Below are 22,059 nucleotides of genomic sequence, written 5' to 3'. Positions count from 1 at the left end.
TTTTTAAAATATAGTTTTCATACATTTTTACATATAGAAGGATTTATTTATAGATTGAATAGAAAAGGATTATGTTTTATTTAAAAAAAATTCACAAATAAGGATATTTATAAATAGGCCTTGAACTCACGTGATGTAGAGGATATATATATAGTAACTTCATCGAGCTTGTTTTTTTAATTTATTGACTGAGGTGGTTAGAATGGTCTTTGGAAGAATTCGTGACTCCAGATACCATGTTTATGTCTTACTTACATGTACTTGCAAGGTGATTTATTAATCCCAAGGGATGAATATTTATCTTGGTATGCCAGAGTTGTGGTATTGCAAGTTGTTTTATGTGTTAGACATTTGGAGTTGCAGATAGATCAGATGTTCTAGACATATTTCTCCAAAGTGGCTAATTGCCCTAAAACTTCTTGGCATATAATAATTGATTCTATGATTTTGAATCAATGTCAAAACAAGGCCTCTGCTCATGTGCAAAACACTAATAAACTGAGAGTGAATCTCTTAGTCCACCTTTCCAAACAACCTCCATTATTTGATTCATCTTTCTTTGATGCCTATTATGGTAGATCTGTGCTAGGTCCATTAGTGCTTTGTTTATCTTATTATCAGTAGATGGCATATATATATGAAGCCTACCTTTTTATCACCCGATGTTCTTTTATTGAGAATCATGTCTTTTCCCCTCCTCCTTCTTGTCCTTCCCCATCCAAAGGCGTTTTTTTCACTTTTCCAGCATACTTATTAACAACCTTTTTAGTTGATTCCCCTAAATTAATAGACTATCATTCTTTAACCCATTTCTCCTTTTATGATTTTTCTTATCCATACCTACACCCTCTCTTGCTTGTTTCTCTTTCACGTCCTACCACTTTTATCCCTCATCCCCCTCAGTTGGTTAGTGGTTACATAGGCTGTGATATCAAGAACCTTAGATTATGAGAATGAAGCTCAACAAATTCCCTAATAGAACCCTCTTGATTCTAGGGGAATGGATAGAATTATCTGCACTTTGCTCAAAAGTATTCTCAGTCTTCAGATCCTTTAGTGAGACTAACTGCTCACTTTGCTTGGTATCTTGCCTACATGCATTAGCATTTGCATAATGATAAGAAGTCAATCCCAAAGTTGTCTATGAATGTGAATATGGATATTGATCCCCAATAATTATTGGATATTTTGTACTTTCATGCACTTTGCTTGTCTAGCTAGTATCTTGTATTGGTGGAGAGGATGTGTTACTTACAATTTTTCCAAAATCCTCCCAAGATTTTTGTAGATGAATCTTTGTCTATGGATCATTTCCAAAGCCACCAAGCTTTTAAGAGAGATAAACTTCATTGATATCCTTGGATGTATCTTGATGATTTATAATTTATATCTCTCTTTTGGAGGTGCTATTCAAATGGTTGTTTTGTGTTTAGTGTCTATATTGTATGTATTATTTGTATGATGGGGTCGTGATTGGATATTCAAACTATTTAAGAAGATACCTTTTTGGAGATTTATGGTGATGATAGAAGAATGTATGCAAACGAAGAAACTCTCATATCCTTTAAGATTTTGTTTAAATTTGGTTAGTTTGACTAAGTATTGTTCTTGATATCTTATTTTGGGATTTTTCCCTGAATAATGGATTAGATACATGTTTGCTTTTCTGAAGATGAAGCTAGAGCCCTTCCTAGTTGTTGATTGGATATTTGAAGATAAAGTGATGAGCTATTATTTTGAACTTTTATTCTCTTTTTCTAAGGTTGTGAGGACGCTCCTTGATTAAGTGTGGCGATATGTTAAGGGTTGATATGACTATGTTTTTGGCTATTTTTAATTGGATTTTTGGGTGAATTTTTATATGATTTAAATGATGATTGTAGGTTTGGAAGCATTTGAGAAAGTTTTAGATAAGGTTGAATAGGTTTGAGAAGCTCATGATGTTTTTTAGTAGAGATATGATGTGCTCAAAGGTTTTGTTGAGTGCCTGATAGGTTCTTGTTTTGTTCTAATTTCTTTTTGTATGAGAGGTTGGAATGATGATTGATGGAGTTTGAGAGTGTTTGGAAGCTTATTGAATGATTCTTGATGGTTTTGAATGGTTTTAGTTGAGCTAAATGCTTTCTGATGACCTTTTGTATGGTGTTGTAGACCTTCTATCAAGCTTCTCTAAAGCCTCTGTCTCTGTTCTGTTTTTATTTTGTATGCCTCTATAAGTGTTCAGTGGAATGAATGTGTAGCTTAGGAAACTTTTCTAGTATTGGGAAGAGATGAATACAAGTTCAAAATAGCTCAAAGAAGCGGAAGAAGTAGATGTTGAAGATTCAAGTAAAGATTGAAGTGACAGTGACACTATTGAGTTATGAAAGGACACTGTAGTGGCTCTAGTGAAATTTCATATCAAACATACCTCTTGGGAGGGGTATCCACGATCAAAGAGGGATTATGGATGGCTATTCTTCATTATTCCAATGTACTATTGAGAGAGCATATGCAAGAGAGAGTATGAGAGATAGCTACCTTTTGAGAGAGCATATGCAAGAGAGAGTATGAGAGATAGCTACCTTTTTATGAGAAACATTGTATCTACATGAGAGAGATTATGAAGACTATGAAGATGAATACTATATGATGATTTCCATTGAAAGGGGAGCATTCTTTTGTGTTCTCTTGTTCTTTTGATAGTTTCTATCAAGAATATGAAGAATGTGTTGAAATTCTGCTATGATAAATCTGTAGGAGAATTGCTATATGATGCTGCATGAAGATTTGAGAAGATTGGTGTTGTTTTTCTTCTTGTGGTTGATTAAACTATGAAGAACATGCTTGTTGATTATACAAGATAGTTTTTCTTATAGTAGATTCATCATTTTTCTTGGTGTTCCTCTTGGGGATCCAGTTAAAACAGGCCAACACATATTTACCACATCATATACTGATAATGTGAGTGATTTGCATGTTGCAAATCAAAGAAATATCCCATCTATACACAAAGCATATTAAGGTGCATTATTATTATGCATGAGAGGGAGTCTAATGAGCTAAGGTCAATTTAGTCAATGTGCCTACAAGGACAACTTGGAAGAACTATTCATGAAGGCTCTCACTTATGAGAGGTACTTTAAGCTTTCCAAAGAACTTCAAACATCCTACCCTTCCCATGATGATTTTCCATATCCTTGTTCATTTTTAGATGATCATTCCCAAGGGGATTTATAGTATGCACTATGATGATGATGTGCGAGCCCTCTTAAGGCCACCATGCCTTTTTCTTCTTAAGATTTTTTTCCCTTTAGGCTTGTATATCCCTTAGTTGAAAGATAAGATGACATCTTCTCTATGTAGAAGCATGTGACCTATCAATGGTGCATTGGTTAGGAGCAAGGATGTCTGCATAGTGTTATGGCTTGCATTAGGGCAATACCCTCACCCTCTCATTCTCTCACTGGTAAGTGGAGCCCATTGGAGATATATATATAACTAGAGGGAGGTGAAGGCTTTAAGCATTCACCTAATACGATTTTGGATATTTTCAATTTAACCATATTAAAAAAAGTAGTTTCCCCATACAAGAAAAACATTCATTGAAGAGCAAAACAAACATAGAGTCCCACCTCAGCAAAAAGAGGTTCATGGCTCCTTAAAGGTGAAAGGGAGAAAGCCAAGTGCAAAAATTTTGCGAAGAATCAAGCAATCTAATGTAAATGTGGGATGGTTTCAAATGGTGGATTCGTTGCACAATCTTAGTGTGGCTATACCTAACTACAACAATCAAAGAAAGTGTTGCCTTGTGCACCATGGACATATGTTGTTAGGTGCATCCATGTATAAAATTAGACGATGTGCCCATATGTTGAGTAATCCCATGAAATTGACATACATGTGAGGGTTTTGTGTGTGGCCCATTAGGATGGCAAAGGTCACGATTGAGGCTTATTTACAAAGGGACAGCCTAGTGTTTGGGCATTTTTTTGACATGATGATAAGGGCATTGTTGCATGTGATTAGGTCTACATGTACATGCTTTATACCAATGCGAGTGTTTAATGGGGTTGTTCAGCCTACCATAGAGAGCAGCCATGGGGGGTAGAGATAAATTAAGGCTGTGTATGTGGGTGATGAGGAAGAGGACCGGACTTGTCTTGAGGGTGGAGTTGGGTGTCCAAGGGCGAGCCCAGATGGGGCAACGGCAGGGGCCTCCCGCAGTTGGCAGGGGCCTGGTCACCAGGGAGCAACACCAGGACCACCGCATTATTGTTCCCATGATCCTCGGCCTGCCTTTCCTTGCCATAGCTGGGGCTCATCATCATCATCGCATCCATGATGATGCCTGCACCTGCACCACTGCCATCATCAGCATCATTATGGCGACGACGACGCTGATGAGGATGATTGTCGGAGTCCTGTTGTTGCGAGAGAGAGGAGGAGGAGGTCCTGTGCCTGAGATAAGAGCAGCACAGAAGCACGATGGCGATGGCCACCAGCAGCATCATGGCGCACATGCCCGTCAAAATCATCGCAACCGTGCTGCCGCTCGACGATCCGTGGTCCCTGCTGATGCGCCGCTGCTCATGTTCATTATTGAGCTCATGATTACGGCTGTGGTGATGATAAGGATGATGATGGTGGAAATGACCATCCATGTCCTTGTCCTCTTCTACTAGCTGTAGTCTTGGTTGTGGGAGGGAGCAGAGGGAAGACGAGTTATAAGGAACGTTACCATGAGAGGCCTGATGCCTCTACTTTGCCTATGAAATGACAGTGAAATTCACATCTGATTCGAAGCTTTGTTGCACAGACGCCCGGGGGTGGGGGGTGGGGGAGGAGACACACACACACACTCTCTCTCTTCTCTCTCTCTCTCGTCTATACACCTACGTCTATACACCTAAAAGTTATTTTGTTTATTGCCTGCATTGCATATTGCCCTTCATCATTACATCTTTACCCTTCTAAATGGGCTTCTCACTTTCCTCCATATGTGCCCTCCACATCATCACATCTCCCAAATCACTCACACAAGTGCTTTGTCTATAGTATCGACGAACAAAGTGTCAAACTTCCAGTTCCATCATCATCTGTTTTAAAAGTGGGATTGCAATCTTGTGGGCAAGAAATAACATAATTTAATCCTCTAAGTCCATCAATAATGAAATATTTTGACTTGCAAACAAAAGGTCCCCATCCTTGTCTTGCATATCTTAGGAAAGGAAAGAGACAATAAGCCTCAATTCAAATTCTTAATACCATACTCAATTAACATATCCCTGAAGAGCATCATTTTCCACATATTCTATTGATCATTGTGAATATTAGATTTTCCAACTCCAACATTTGCTAGTAAATGTCAACTCAAGGTCATGACATGTCCACTATACCATCCGAAAAACACTTGATGGGAAAGTAATGTACTAGATGTAGAACAAACTCAACGAACTCTTAATACCTCACCCTCCAATATGTTGTGCATAAATTATAGGAAAACTATAACAAAATGGACATCAACTCAATTTTTGTGTATAATATTTGCAAACAAACAACTAGATGTGTAAACCTATAGAAAAATCCCTCCATCTTATCCAATAGTTGTTTCACCTTTAAAAGAAAAGTTCTAACAAGATCATATTCAAGAATCCTAACAAAGTATTTGGTTTTGAGAATCAAACTTTGAGGATTTAATATACAATAGAGGGCCTCTTATTTACTCCTTAATTAACTCCTATAGCTTGCAACTTTCACAATTGACAACTTTAGTATGGCACAAATAGTGCAACTGTTTCCTTCATAGGAGATCCACTTTTAGACTAAATTCTCAAGCCCATTGATGCCCTTTGAATAAGTAACACATGAAGGAAGTGTTGTTCATATTCTCTGGTTCAATAAGTACAAAATGTTTTGATTTTATGAAAGGGATGAGCATTCTTTGAGCATTGGAAATGTAGTGGTCTCTAAATTTGACTTAGAAAGATGTTAGTCTTATTGTTTAGGCATTACATGACTTTTACTATGTTTGGAAAGCAAAGGTCGAATTACCTTTTCTTCCCGAACTCACCCACAATTAAAGCAGCCAAATTATTCTTGGATCATTATCCACCAAAGTGCAACATGTTAATCCCATTCAATCTCATAATGCTTATCAAGATTATGTAAAGGATAAGTCTAATATCACAAGGATCCAATTATAACTCCTTATCTTACATGTACATCATAAGTGACATAATTGACTTGATAGTTAGGTTACACACTCAAGGATGGCTACATGATCAAGATGATGTTTCCCTTGACACAAACCTTAAGGGACATATGTGTGTATGTGTGAGTGTGATTCTCTTTATATTTTCTTTTTATGTATCGATGAGATTTGTCCTAAGCTTTGTATTTATTGACATTAGATGGAAAGTTTGGTGAGATGTTAGACATACTTACAATTTAACAATGTGCCATTGAATGTGTGTGTGTGTGTGTGTGTGTGCGTGCGCGCGCGCAAGTGCACATGCATAGGTTGGTGAGATGTTAAACATACTTACAATTTAATTATATGTCATCGAATGTGTGTGTGTATGTGTGCACATATCAACATAGGGACCTAAAAATAGGCATGTGAATCACTCTAAAGCAAAAGAAATAGAAAATATCTTCTAATTCACTTTGGAAATTGTGTTACAATAAAAGTAAATAGAGTTACTTGCATCTCCTCATTTGTTTTGGGCCTTCTAGTTTTACTTCAAACAAAACCACAACTTACATAGGAATCAACTCGGCACTCAATTTTTTTTTACACAAATATAAGAGTTCCATATCTATAAGTAATGGATGGAGAAATTACATATTCACCTTGTCAATATATGTTGCCTAAAATAACAAATCGAAGCTCTAAAAAATGACAACTCTTTTCAAAAAGTAGTTTTGGTATATTAATTAGCCTTTTATGCTTCTAGTATCTCATACTATAATATTTAACAACCACTATTTTTGGTAGTTCTTGAATCAAGTTAATATTTATCCCCTTCTAGATGAGATCGGTTAGAGTTGTCATTGAAGGCAACATGATTGGGCAATGGGCATGTATCGTACCAAATATATGGGAGGGAGAGAAGGATGTTGTTGATGGTGAAGATTGATAATATTACCAAAACTTAGGATCTGTGTGTGTGTGTGTGTGTGTGTGTGTGTGTGTGTGTGTGTGTGTGTGTGTGTCTCTCCATTAAGGACTTGGAGAGACAAAGCACACTTGAGGTGTAAGAGAATTAAAAGGATAATAGTAGTGATCAAATAATGTATAGTTGAAGAGTATGTTTGAAGGTGATTAGGGATAAGAATCTCAGAATGGGACTTGGAAGAAGTTTTTTTCCTAAAGTAAAGCTATAGAGATTAAGGAAGTATGAGGCAAAATGTAGGAAGGTGCAAAGGTAGAAAAGGAGATTGGGGGATTGTTGTGTTGACAAATATGAGCTGTAATGAGAATAAATGTTATATATTGTAAAATACATATGGGGAATCTTGAATCCATTCTCCAAGAAGAAGAAGATTCAAGTAATGGACTCAAGATTCAAGCTAAATGAATATAGGATTTTAGCTTTGATTAGAAAAAACAAGGAAGATAGCCACATGTGGTATGTGTCTACAATTGATGTAGTAGCTAATTTTTCTTTACAGATTCTTAAACTTCCTCAACACAATGATGAGATTTTGTGAAGTAAGGAGCTTAGAATATACACTACAATGGAATAGGGGTATAGTGATGGGCGTTTCCGATGCAAATTAGCAGCATCGCTATTTGTGATGTAGATAGCGATGCAAATAGCAACGCCACTCTGAGAAAAAAAATTTGGGTGAAACCTAAGCGTGGCATTTTATTGCAAAGAGTTTCGAAAGAGATTGTGGCTTTGGGAGGGAGAGAAAGAGAAAGAGAGAAAGAGAGAAAAGGAGAGCTTCTCACAACCATTGCTACTGCTGTCGCCACTGCCGCCACCATCGCCGCCACTATTGTTCGCGAAGAAGAGGGAGAAGTGCATGAAGGAAGAAGAGGGGTCGTTGCGAAGAGGAGACAAAGAATCCATCCTCAAGCATTTCCGGTAAGTACATTGCCTCCTCTTGGTTTGTTCTTGTTCTTGAAAGGTGAGAAGGATCGAAGCTTAGACAAGAGAGCTATGGCAGAAGAGCAAGAGTAAGAGAGAGAGAGAGATTCACAATGTGGGAACTCCAATAGTCACATGTGTGACTGACCTTCGCTTTATTCATTTGTCACACTAAAATAATAAAGAATAAAGTGATGATGACGGGCGCTCGCCGCCTGTAGTGTGCATGCGTGGATACTATCAGTATAGTAATACATGGGTGACTATACGGAGGCATCTTCACCCCCAACGACCTTCCACTTAAAGGTGAATCTGCCCCAGTGAGGAGTGAAAAAGAAAAAGAAAAGACATCACAACATGTATGCATGTACAATAGGATGAGGAAAGACGTCATCTCCTCCCATGCCCATCAATCTCCTGAGAAAGGCAAAGCGCACCATAGAGAGGATTTTGGTGAGTAGATCTGCAAGATTTTGGTCAGTCTAGATCTTGAAAAGGTCAAAAAACTTGTCCTCAATGACACCACGTATGAAGTGATACCTCACCTCAATGTGTTTCGTCTTCACATGGAAGATTGGATTCTTGGCTAGGATTCTTGGCTAACTAAATAGCACTCATAGAATTCAAATGCAGTGTAGGGATAGCATCAATACCAAGGTCATGAACCAAACGGCCTAACCATATGGCCTCCTTGCAAGCCTCAGTGGTGGAAAGAGCCGTACACTTCTGCACCCTGGACATCCAAGAGACAACACCTCCAGCATAGGTGAACACATAGCCAGAAGTGGACTTTCTACTATTTGCATGTCTTGCATAATCAGAGTTAGTGTACCCCACAACTCCTATATCCTGGCTGCCATAGCATATGCATACATTTGCAGTGCCCTTCAGGTTCCTCATGATACCCTTCACGGCATCCCAAGGCTTCTTGCCAGGTGTAGCTATATAGCGTGCCACAACACCAAGTGCAAAGACAATATCTAGACGGGTGGCTATCATGGCATACATAAGATTGTCCACTACGGATGCATAGGGAATCTTGGCCATCTCAACCCTCTGCTCATCTATCTATGGACAATCGGACTGTGATACCTTCACATAAGAAGGCAATGGACAACCAATAGGCTTCATGTCCTGCATGTAGAAGTGCTCAAGGACTTTATGAATGTACTCCCTCTATGACAAGTAGAGGAGTCCTTGATACTTGTCATGTCTAATGTGTATACCAAGTCCCTGATACTTGTCGTGTCTAATGTGTATACCAAGTACATGAGAGGCCTGTCCTAGATCCTTCATCTCAAAGCTCTTCTTGAGCTGAGCCTTAAGAGCATCTAGCTCATCATGAGATTTCCCTACTAATAGCATTCCATCCACATAGAGAACCAAAATAAGCAAAGATCCATCACGGGCTTTCTTCATGTACAAGCACAGATCCATAGCACTACGACTGTATCCCTGTGACTGCATAAAAGCATCAAACTTATGGTACCATTCCCTAGGTGCCTACTTCAAGCCACAAAGACTTTTCTTCAACTTGCACACTAGGTGCTCCCTGCCAGGCTCTGCAAAGCCCTTAGACTGCTCCATGTAAATCTCATCATGCAAGTCCCCATGTAAGAAAGCCATCTTGACATCCATTTGATACAAGTCCAAGTCAAGCTGTACAACTAAAGCCAAGACTAAGCGCATGGTAGTCATCTTAACCATAAGAGAAAAAACTTAATCAACGTCAACTCTATGCTCCTATTTAAAACCCTTAGCAACAAGTATTGCCTTATAATCCGGCTTGGGGTGTCCAGGGGTACTCTTCAACTTGTACACCCATTTGCATGGCAGAGTCTTCTTGCCACTAGGCAAGGAAACCAAATTCCAAGTTTCATTCTTATGTAAGGAGTCTATCTCAGACTCCATAGACCTCTCCCAGGAGTGATTGTCACCCCTGTGCATAGCCTCATCATAAGTGAAAGACTCTCCTACATCTGTAACCAAGACATAATGCATCGAGGACTGAAATCTATCAGGGGGACATCTATCTCTAGTAGAATGCCGCATTGCAGGCTCTGCTGCCTGCTCAACATTCTATTCAACATCTTGGCCATGAGTATCTACTACTACTGCAGGCTGTCTAGCTGGCTGTACGGGAGCACATGACTCCTCCTGAAATATAACCATGCGTATCTCCACTATCTTCTTAGGATGCCTATGCATATTGTCTTCATAGAAGACTACATCATGGTTGTGGATGACTTTCCACACTTGCAGATCCCATAGATGGTAATCCATCTCTCCTGCATCTCCATAGCCAAGGAATATGCATTTAACACTCTTAGGATCCAGCTTGTTATGCTTGTCCTTGGGCACATAGCAAAATGCCTCACATCCAAAGACATGTAAATGCACATAAGAGGGATGCTTTTCTGTCCATACCTCCTCTGCAACCTAGAAATCAATGGCACTATAGGGAGATCTATTAATGATATGCACGACAGTTGTAACTACCTCAGCCCAAAAGTGTTGGGGTAGGCCTGCATAGCTAAGCATACTGCAAGCCCTTTCCTGGATTTTCCTATTCATCCGCTCAGCCCTACCATTCTATAGGCATTTTAGCCTATTCCCAGATTGGTTTTTTGCCAAAACAAGCCATCTTTGAAAAACTGTCAAGACATTAAACTTCTGCTTTATAGATAAGCCCATACCTTACATGAAAAATCATTTATGAAAGTAAGAAAATACTTCGCACCACCCATAGATTGACAGGGCATGGGCCCACAGACATCAGCATGAACCAAAGCCAAGGGCTCACTCATGTGTGACATACCAGACTTATTATGCATAGACCTAGTCTACTTGCCATAAAGACAATGATCACAAGAATCAAAATGAGAATAGTTAAGGGGTGGTAAGTACTGCAAAGTAAAAAACATTTTCATTTCCTTAATGGACATGTCCCCCAAACGGGCATGCCAAAGAGATACATGAGGTAAAGACCCCACAGACAAAGCATGATCAATTGTAGATCTAGAAGCAACTAAGGGGTAGAGGCTGCCAGCCTTGGCACCTCTCGCAAGTATAAGCCTACCACAAGTAATCTTCCATGTAGAGTCTCCAAAAGATACATGATATCCTACGTCATCAAGCTATCCAACGGACATGTGACTATGTGTCAATGCATGTACATGATGTACATCGTGCATAACAAAACTGTTGCTAGAAGGAAACTACAACCTAACATCACCAATGTCGACAATGTCAAGAGACCTATCATTACCCAAGCGCACAAAACCCAAAACACAATGGTATGAATGGAACCACTCTCGACAAGGTGTCACATGAAAGAACACACCTGAGTCCAAGAGCCAACACTATGCATACATAGAGTGTATCTCTGTCATCTGCGAAGCACTAGATGAAGCTACTGCAAGGATATAATCCCCATCACTTATCCTCGGGCTACATAACATTGATCTCTTCAATTTTAACACTTGACTTAACAGGCACTATATTGCGATTAGAAGACTTTTCATGAACTTTCTCTTTCCCCTTGTCTTTGCGCCATTGCGCAATTCATGACACTGTAGCCTTATGTGGCATTTCTTCTCACAATAATGACAAGTCAGATTTGCATTTCTCCCATGAGACTTACTACGTGACTTGCCATGTGACTTGGACCAAGATTTCTGCGAATCCCATCCACGGACATTACCACGATCATTCTTTGTATTTCCATTATGTTGGCCTCTAACTGTCAAAGCATGAGACACCTGAGAGGCATCCAAATTCTTACGATTTATCTCTTCCTCTTTGGCAGAAGAGAGCTCTCAACATTAGATAGCTTCAGAGTAATAAGAGAAGCACATAAGGCAGTGCAGAATACATCCCAAGACTTATTAAGAGTTCTAAGCAAGAACAGTGGTGCGACATCCTCTTTGAAATCAATACCTTGCAAAACCAAGTTCTTAAGAATAGCATGAAACTGGTTAAGATGAGCTGACATGGTCACATTCTCTTTCATGTGGAGATCCATAAGCTATTTCAGCCAATACATTTGACTTGCAGGACTTTTCTTGTCATAGAGGTTCTTGATCTTATCCTAAAGTTGCCAAGCACTCTGTGCTTCCTCAACCACATTGTAATGCACTTGTTTAGTGAGAGACAAGATGAGGGTGGACTTGCATAACTCATCAAGCTCCATCCATTCATCATTAGTCATAGTTTCAAGGTGCTCTCCACTCAACCTTAGTGGCTTTATTTGCAATTTTTGCACCAATGCCTGCCAAAATTGGCTCTTCCAATAGGCATAATTCGTACCATCAAGCTTAGTCATATTGAAGATAGCACCGTTAGTGGAAGAAGATGCCATACTGCAAGCTAAAATAGTGCATACAATTCATTACTGCTTGTTGTAAATTGTAGAAAATGACAAAAAAACCACCAAAACCAAGGCAAAATGGCGAGAAATGAGTATATAATGATGCTATCCACCAAGTACCATAAAAAATACATCGAAGCAAGATGATTCAGCATGAAAAATACATGCCATTTTGGAGATATATGCTTGCTGTAATTTATTGCAGCAGTGTACAATGAGAGCTGACAGTAGGCAAAACCCAATATTCAAAGTCAATCACTGATTGTCAATGCAAAACTAGCATCAAGCGGGCATAAACAAGCATGTAACAGTGAAACTGATATGAGCCAATACCTAAGCATGTTAGACAAAGTCCGTCAATAAATTCAGTACACCCCCCAATCAACATGGCAAAATGTACATACCACTGCAAATACCTAACACAAGTTAGTGTCTGCTCAGTGAATACAAAGTTGAATCAACCCAAGTATATCTACACGGACCAAGGTATATTAACCATACATCATCCATGAGGAGATCCTAGTCACAAAGATCCAAAAGCTCAATATGCATAACCTGCATTGCTTAATGCCTGATAAATGTACAAAGATGATCCCACTAGCACAAAAGCCATAAGTATCAAGAAAATAAGCTCAAACAAAGCATCTAAGACACGAGTGAGACGGAGTATCCAAGATCATACATCAGTAAGACATCCAAAGCATATAAGGGGTCAAGTATCCAATGATAGCATCCAATGTCATAAAGACAATCCCAATCAATATTTGACGAGCCACAACAAGTCCAAAATAAGCTCCAGAATATCCAAATTCAAGCCCAAATGAAACTTCAGTAGCATTAAAGTCCAAACAATGTAACTAGCATGTGTAGGTAATATAAGCATCAAGCATGTACTAACATGTCATACATAGACCATAGATATAACCTCTGTCACAAAGCATGCCAGTGTAGACCAATGTCAAGTAAATGCCAACCAATACCCAGCTCAAACAAGGCTCAAAATAGATTCCAAAATCATCCAAAGCATTTATCAATCTTCATTTATATCTCAATAGTCATATGAAACACATAGGACCCATGACCAATAGGCAAAGCTTCAGCCTTGGAGTGTATAGTAGTGATTTACTATGTAAAACAAAGTATTTCAGGCCACTAAATCAGCTCCAAATGATGGCCAATCAATAGGCATACATTCCCCTAACATTCGGGGACCACCAACTGGGCATCAAATAACACTATTTGTTGTTGCATGTGGTCTATGGAAAACAGTCCTGGATTGAGATAAATCAGTCCACAAATCAATGCCAATGATAAACCACCGATGCCAAGCATCAAGGGGGTGTTCCCAAGTGCAAAATGAAGTGTTTTCAAGCTGCCAATGAGTGCCAAGGGAGGGATAAAGTAAAAAAAAAGAAGTTTGCAGGTCTTCAAGCTGGCCCAAATAGGGCTGATGTTGGCGGGTATATTGCTGGTCCATGTGGCATTAATGGGGTGGAAGGGGGGCTCAAGTAGGGCCTAAAGAAGGCCTACACAAAGCCTTACCAAGCCTAATCAGGCAGGAGCCAATATATGAAAGGAGGAAGCTCCAATAGTTGGAGCTATGACTGCCCCTTCCTGTACCTTGTAAACTGTAATTAACACTCAAAAGAATGCTTCACTACCTCTGAAGGAATGCCATGAGGGTGCCCAAATGGGTCAGGTAGGTGCTCAGGAAGCCACAGAGCTTGAAGGAGTCAGATATGGTTGCCAAGAGTGAGAACCAATGGTGTAGGGATTTGAATGAATTCTGAAGTAGTCATAGACCAAGATCAAACCTTCAAGCAACCACGCTCTAATACTAGTTGAAAGGTGAGAAGGATCGAAGCTTATATGTGAGAGCTATGGCGAGAGAGAAAGAGCAAGAGAGAGACTCACAATGTGGGAACTCCAACAGTCACAATGTGTGACTGACCTTTCCTTTATTCATCTGTCACTAAAATAATAAAGAATAAAATGATGGTGATGGGTGCTCTCCACCTGTAGTGTGCAGGCATGGGTACTGCGAGTGTAGTAATACACGGGCAATTAGGCGGAGGTGCCTTTATCCCCAACAGTTCTTTCTTCTTTTCTTTTGTTTGTTTTTCTTGAGAGTGAGGTACATTAAGAGAGAAAGAGAGGAAAAGAGAGAGGGAGAAGAAGAAATGAAAAGGAAGAGAGAACAACAGAGAGAGAATAAACATGAAAGATAACAAAGAGAGAGAGAAAGGAAGGGAGGATGAGAATGAGCGAAAATACAAGGGAGTGGAGAGAAACAAAGAGAGGGGTAACAAAGAAAGAGAGAGAGAGAAAGAAAGATAAGGGGAAGAGAATATGAAACGAAGAGTGTAGAGAGAGGTGGATAAATTGTGTTAGGTTAGTTAGAAAACTAAAGCTACTCTTCGAGGAAAGGGGGTATTTAAATTGCCCATGTATTTTTTATATAGCAAAGTGGTCTTTGTTAGCCAAGAGAATTCCATTAAAAATTTGAAATGCTAGATTAGGTCAATTTAGGAATGATCGAATGTCAACTATCCTAGTGTGTCATCCTAGATCCAAATCAATGTTATTTTAGGGGAACTTGAGTTGAGACTATACCTTATTAATAAAGTGGTTGATGCATATTTCTCCCCCTCATGTCTTACTCTCTTTAAACCAATGCAATGTTCTACTCAAGTTTTAGAGATGATAGTAAAGTAGTTATCTTAAGCTAATGTTAGATAACCATAGTAGGAGACGACTATAGTCACGATTTAGGCTTGCTTTAGGTTGATCCTTGTGGGATTGAGGTGGAGCTTTCCCTATGAGGTAGACTTAAGTAGTTTGAGGTAATGTAGTTTGATTATTACAAGGGAGTTTTGAGCGGAAGCTACATTGATTACCTCTTGATAAATTTGTGCCATTAGAAATCGGTGGATAGACATGTTACAAATATACATGTGCACCTAGATATGACTATAGTCTCTATATTTGCAAGGCCGTGCACTCTCTAGAATTTTGATGAAAAGGGATCAATTTGTGCATACCTTAGATTGACTTTATGATATTTCTCCATTATGAAAGGTGTTGGATATGGAATGGCATGTATTACTTTATCAATGTCAATCATCTTCCCTATATTAGAACCAACCTTAAGTAGATATAGTGGATGGAAAATCTTTAAAAAAAATTAATGTTTATTTTGAAGGGATCTAGGGTTAACCATACTATTAATGTATCTAATTTCCATAGGTAAATCTTTATAATAGGATTCTTATCATGATGTAATGTCTCTTACCTATTGGAAAAACTTAAATAAAAGATGACTCTTTGCCTTCTACTTGTGTAAGCTCAATAACTCCTTAAAAAATTTGCTAAAATGTAAGAAGGTTTATATAGAATCTTTATAATATATATCAAACTAATTCATTATGTGTTATAAACCAAGACATTTCAATTGACGTTAATTCTATTGAGTTAAAAGAGAAGAAATCCCATCTCAAACAAATTTAAAAAGAAAAAGAGAATGAGAACAAAAACCAATTGTTTGTCGTAATGTAGACAAAATGGAAAACAATGATGGTCGTGATGTTCAAGATCGCGAGGCGTATCTTAATCAACATGTCCTGTGTCCTTGCTCTTAATGCAAGCTGGCAATCATATGAAAGCATTGCTTGTCTATAGAACATGTACGATGCTTCAGTGAGTTCCAATCAAAGATCATTGATCATGCGATCTCAAAATTTGAGCAAACGATAAGAAAAGTGTGTATAAATCATACCTTACATTCACAAACTAATTGAATATCATATACAAAAACATTAGACGCAGCCATAAAATTTATACAGGGAGGTGACGTCTCCTTCTAAGGAGGAATGCACCTATTGTAGCTAGTTAGAAGAGTTCATAGGCGTGCAATGGATGGAGTGCCTAAGCCAATCCACCCCTTGGAAGGCACGACTCAGTCTATACCATCAATACCAGAGGAGACATGCAACCTTTTGGACATTACTCCAAACTTGAGCCTAAGATGGAGGCAATGATCGATGCAGATGCCGAGATATCTGATCCACTAAGAGAGGAAGCATCCATATCATTATATGATGGGTGCTGCGAGTATCTCACTTGAAAACGCTGCTTGCCCTTCTAAGTGTGCAGGAAAAATATGAGTGGAGCGATGTGAGTGTGACTGAGTTGTTCATGTACATTCTACGTATGCTCCATTAATTTTTTTCGGTACCATTATAAAAAACACTTTTACTTTTTCAAGGTGTTTTATGTTTTTTTTAAAGGTTGCTAAAGTATCATATACTATCACTTGGAAATACCATGCCTGAGTCTCGTGATGATGCACTGCATGTTTTACGAAAGCTTGGCATGGACTACAACAGCATCCATGCATGTGTCAATGATTGCATGCTGTTTTGAGGAGAGTACGGGACTATGGTGATATGTCCAAAGTGTGGTGCTCACAGCTATCGATAGGACTTGCAAGGGCAAACCATCCCTCAAAAAGTTCTTAGACACTTTCCACTTATCCCCCGTATACGTCACATGTTTCGTACGTCGAGCATGACGAGCTTGACAATGTGGCATGTATAGAATAGATCCACAAATGGAGTCCAACGAATATCAGCAGATTCACATGCATGGAGCCACATTGACTCTACCTTTATAAGCTTTGCACGAGAGCCAAGGAATCTTTAGTTCAGTCTTGCTATTGGTCTCCCCTCAACTTCTTATAGTGTGTGGCATGTAGTCCTTGTTAACTACAACATCCCACCATGACTTTCTACGAAGAAAGGACACTTGATCCTTAGCTTGCTCATTCCTGGGTGCTATAAAGTCAAGAATATGAAGGTCTATCTCCATCCATTAGTCGATGAGCTTAAGATTTTGTGGGAGGAGGGGGTCACCGTGGAAGATATGAGCAAGCGCAATGGTCAACGGTCTACCAATATACGAGCCATTCTCATGTGGACCATGAATGACTTTTTGGGATTCGAGAAGTGCTCAAATAAGAAGGCTTCCATTCTCATTGCTTGTTCATCATGAACTGAGACAAGGTTTTCTTAGATGACCTCCAGCATCACGAATGAACGCCCAAAGCTTGTACGAGCTAAAAATGGTCCACACGGGATCACATCTAAATAGAATGTGATGATTCTCAATTTTCTATGAGTTGCCATATTGGACCCACTTATAGATCAACCACTTGTTGAATCCCATGCATATTTTTAAAAGTGTGGGTAGCTTACTATAGAACCACATCACAAGAAAGAGAGACACTACTACAGGGGCATGAATGGATTTGAAGGAGGTAGGTAAGATGGAGGCGCTTTACCCACAATCGGTGAGCGTTGACAGTCGCTTGCAACTACCTCATGCTCCTTGGGTTCTATCCACTAAAGAAGAGCACATTGTGAAGCAAATTATCAGGTCTATCTGCACCCCAATGGGTATGATGTGTTATCTCAGATCCACTTTTTCTAAAGACGTCCAACTATCAAGGTCAAAACTCCATGATTGGCATAAGATATGTCAGGTACCTTTTGGCATCGATTGTAAGTGGGTTGCGTATTTTGCTATTTAGTATCTAGTTGATGTTCGTAATGCTTCTTAATTTGTGGCAATTTGTACTACCGATCATGATCACAAGATGCCTCACTTCAAAAATATGCGAGGCAATTTATAGGTTGTCAAATTTAGTATAATGGATCTCACAAAAGGAGATCAAGACATCCTCTATTGAATCCGCAAGGTGGGGAATAGTGGAGACGAGGTCTGTCTCTTTGAGAAGTACTTGCCTACTAGCATCCTCACGATACAAACCCACCTCCTTGTGCATCTTGTAGATGAAGTGGAGATTGTGGGACTTGTCCATATGTGATGGATGTTCTTCTTAGCGCACTTCATGAAAACCCTGAAAGGCTTTGTGCGACAATGAGCTCAGCCAGAAGGTAGCATGGCTGAAGGTTGGTTGGTGTTGAAGGCGTTGGTACATATTTCATAGTGGCTACCAATGATGGATTCAAACAACAGTATGCTATGGTCGCTAAAGGATGATGATAGATTGATTGAAGATGTGGTGGTTGAAAATGGGGTAGAAAAAAGGATGGATGCTACAATGGAGGAGAAAGTAAATCATTTTTTATTAACCGCAACACAGAGGATCGGAAAATGGAGCAGAGGAGCAGAAAAAATGAAAGAATGAGATAACCGAAAGGGCACATGACAAAGGAAGGAAAAAGCGCCCCAGATGGAGTTCAGACCCTGAAAATTTGAATGACGACCTCTCCAGAAGGCCTCATTGTCGCAAAGAGTAAAAGCGCGCCATTAAATGTGAAGGTGCTTTCAAATCCTTGTAAAAGATTACTGGGCTCACTCCTATGCAAATTGTATGCATTAGTTGGGAATGGGATAAGTTAGAACGGTGGGAAATAGGAAAAGAGAGCCTAGGCTAATGGCCGGCCATATAAAAAGTGGGAATGACCGCCCAAAAAGTAGGGCATGTATATAAAGTTCAAACGTGAATGAGAAACTCATTCTTGTGTGTGGCCAAAAGTGGGTCTCCTCTTCTTCTTCTTCTTATTCTTCTTGCTTGCTTGAGCTTATGCTTGAGAGAGGGAGTGTGAGAGTGTGAGGGAGTGAGTGTGTGAGGGTGAGGGACCGAGGAGGAGAAGCTCTCCATCTTCTCCTCTCTTCTTCTCTTCTCTTCTCTTCTCTTCTCTTCTCTTCTCTTCTCTTGCTCGTGGCTATGGAGCTTGGAGCATGGAGCTTGAGGATGGAGCTTTCTTGAAGCTTGCACTTGAATCATGGACCTACCGGAGTGTGCGGGAGAGGAGGTAACTTGATCGGCATGAAGGTAAGCTCACTACGCCGTAAGGTAGGCATTGCGCGTCGGCTATGTGAGAGGTAGCCATGGCCACTCGGCTTGAAACACTTGATCAATAAGCGGTCCTAGGTCTCCGGGTAGAGCTCCGTAGCTCCCTTCATTTTGGTTCCGTTGTCAGGACAGACGGAATCGAGCCTTGAGCGCCGCTTGCATCGAATCGAGCATAGAAGTAGGGTTTCTAACCCGAACCGGTGCTTGAGATAGTTAGGAGATTTAGGAGGTTTTAATCCTTGGAGCAAGTAAGTATTTTGATTTGTTGTGGTTTTGATTTTTATTGCATTAGGTTAAGATTAGGATAGGAAAAAGAAGAAAAACAGAAAGGGTTCTGTCTGCTGCTGGAAACAGGGAAATAGGGGCACAGATTTAGATTTTTGACTAAAAGAGTGTGAGGGATTAATTTTTTAGGTTACAGCAGGCTGGGATGGGGCAATAAGAGGCCCAGAGAACCATGGAACACCACATTTGACATTTTTCCTTCTGAGAGAGTGAGCTTGAGAGCCACGAAGAGAGCGAGAGAGAGAGAGCCGCAGGGAGACTATTGAAGTGCTGATCGATTCGAGCGCCACATCATTTCTAGGTGTGCCTGGCAGCTCCTTGCATTGTCTTGCACCTATATGGAAAGCACGGGATGATTCCAAGGAGTAGGCGTTGACCTTGAAGCATCGCACGCAACCCGCGGACTGTCATCTGCGCCGTCCGACCAGTCCCGTCCAACCCCCAGAATAGGACCACCCGATTTCTGGAGTCGGACCATCCAACTCCAAAAATTGGACCACTTTTTCGATCCGACTCCTGGAATCAGATCATTCTGAAAATCGGACCACTTTGAAAATAGGACCACCCCTGTCCGACTGCTAAAATCGAACCCAGTGTCAAAATTGAACCATGTGTCCTATCGCAGGAGTCGGACCACTCTGTGTGACTAGGGAAATCGGACCAAAGTAAAATTTGACCACCCTATCCAAGTCTCAAATCGGACCATTGAGTGAAACTCAGACCAGCCTGTCCGATACCTAGGATCGGACCAGCCTGCCCGACTCCCAGAATCGGACCACTTCACCAGAACTTTAAATAGAGGGTTTTTAAACTTGCCCTATAGTCTTGGCCACCTTGTTCATGTCTCTGATCCCCTAGGAAACCCAATTTAGCCCTTAGAAGTCAGTGGCCAGACATGATAACTGAGGATTCACCCCGAACAACCAGACACTGAGCAGACCAAATTTAGAATTTAACTTGACTTTCGGTGACCAACCAACCAACCCTGAAGTAGAATAGGGAACACAACATGGACTTTTAGTAAAACCTTAGATCGGCCAGAACCTACGCTTAGAGCCATATCAGGCTACGAACGTGAGGGGAAGAGTGGAACTTGCATTGAGCATTTCTTGCATCCGCACCTCACTTTTTGATTTCATCACCAAAGGTGCACTACAAGAAAAGGAGAAGCCTATTTTCGCACTGAGCACTAGAAAGCATGAAGCACAACTTGTGAATAGGATTGACAACTGCTTTCAATAACAAGGAACTCATCAGGAGACATAATAACATCAAGGAACCCACTACTATGAGAAGATCCCAAAACATAGTGGGCTACCTGAGAGCTCCATCAGTAGGACCCTAAGAGGACACGAAGATCCAGAAGGCAACAACATAGAGGATCGGACGCTACCAGAGCTACTCAAATTGATCAACGACCTTGTGGAGCTGGAAGTGGGAGCAATGTCAGGATCACAAGGCGGACAAGGAGAGGACTGACTGGACTTGGGGGAATTCCCAGTCCTAGTGCAGGAGTTAGTCATCAATGAGTACAACTTGTTGACTGGGACGGTAGTTCAGGGAAGGCCAGTAGAGGAAGTGGTAGCAAACCTAGAAGAGGAAATAAAGGCGATTAGAAAGGCGCTAGAGAGCATAATTGCCTATAACCACGAGCAAAAGGCTAGGAAACTCCAACAAGATGTAGACATGTACGAGGCTGCTAGCCCTGGCTGGTGCAGCCAAAGCAGGATCAAATGCAAAGAGAGAGCGAGCAGCAAAGGCTGATTTATCATTGAGTGAACTTGTAGCCAGGCGGTTCATGGACAATACGTCCGCTGAGTAGAGCGCAATAGCCTTAGCCACAGCATTACTCTCGAGATTAGGGGTCACGCAATGGGCAAAGGGGCAATCTAGGATCCCTATTGTAGCAAAGCAACTAGACAAGTATGAACCTAGTAATGATCCATATAGCTTTCTGAAGCAATTTGAACATGTTTGCAAAAAAAACGGTCTCACAGACCTTGCACAACGCTCTCAAGCTTTTGGGCTATATTTAGGTGATAAGGGGAGAATTTGGTACACTAGTCTAGATGCAGCTTAGCGCACGAACTTTGCCTATCTTAAATACCATTTTATTAAGAGATTCCTTGAGGCAGGGTACTCTAACAATGTCATCGTCTGGTTGATGAATGTCAGAGGCTGTGTCTACCGTGTTCATAAATGGAATTCGAAGCGAGGAGCTCTACAAGGCTTTGGCTAGTAACTGCACTCTACACCAAGACGTGTTAGCTAGAGTCTTTGAGGAGGCAATAAGGGTGGACGATCAACTTAGGAAGCGAAGTATGAGGAACGCCAGTCGGGACAGTACAAGTCAGAGAGCTCTAGAGCAGACAACAGCTTTAGGAGAGAGAGAGAACTCTAGCATATGGGATAAGGGAAAAGGTGTTGACCAAGGCCAGCAGTAGCTG

The 22,059-nt window shown here is 40.4% G+C and overlaps 1 protein-coding gene across 1 annotated transcript; it reads right to left on the bottom strand.

Moving 5' to 3' along the window:
• Positions 1 to 3,816: 3,816 nt before the first annotated feature.
• On the bottom strand, positions 3,817 to 4,815 carry LOC148029536 (uncharacterized). The gene has a single exon (XM_087688723.1). The coding sequence runs from the start codon at positions 4,641 to 4,643 to the stop codon at positions 4,098 to 4,100; it is 546 nt and encodes a 181-aa protein (XP_087544849.1). The 5' UTR covers positions 4,644 to 4,815; the 3' UTR covers positions 3,817 to 4,097.
• Between the last annotated feature and the right edge of the window lie 17,244 nt (positions 4,816 to 22,059).

This window comes from Lygodium microphyllum, chromosome 11 (genome assembly GCF_053477565.2).
Source record: "Lygodium microphyllum isolate KBCC chromosome 11, Lygodium_microphyllum_v1.1.10, whole genome shotgun sequence".
Classification (NCBI taxonomy): Eukaryota; Viridiplantae; Streptophyta; class Polypodiopsida; order Schizaeales; family Lygodiaceae; genus Lygodium; species Lygodium microphyllum.
This window is presented reverse-complemented; position numbering and strand designations above follow the sequence as displayed.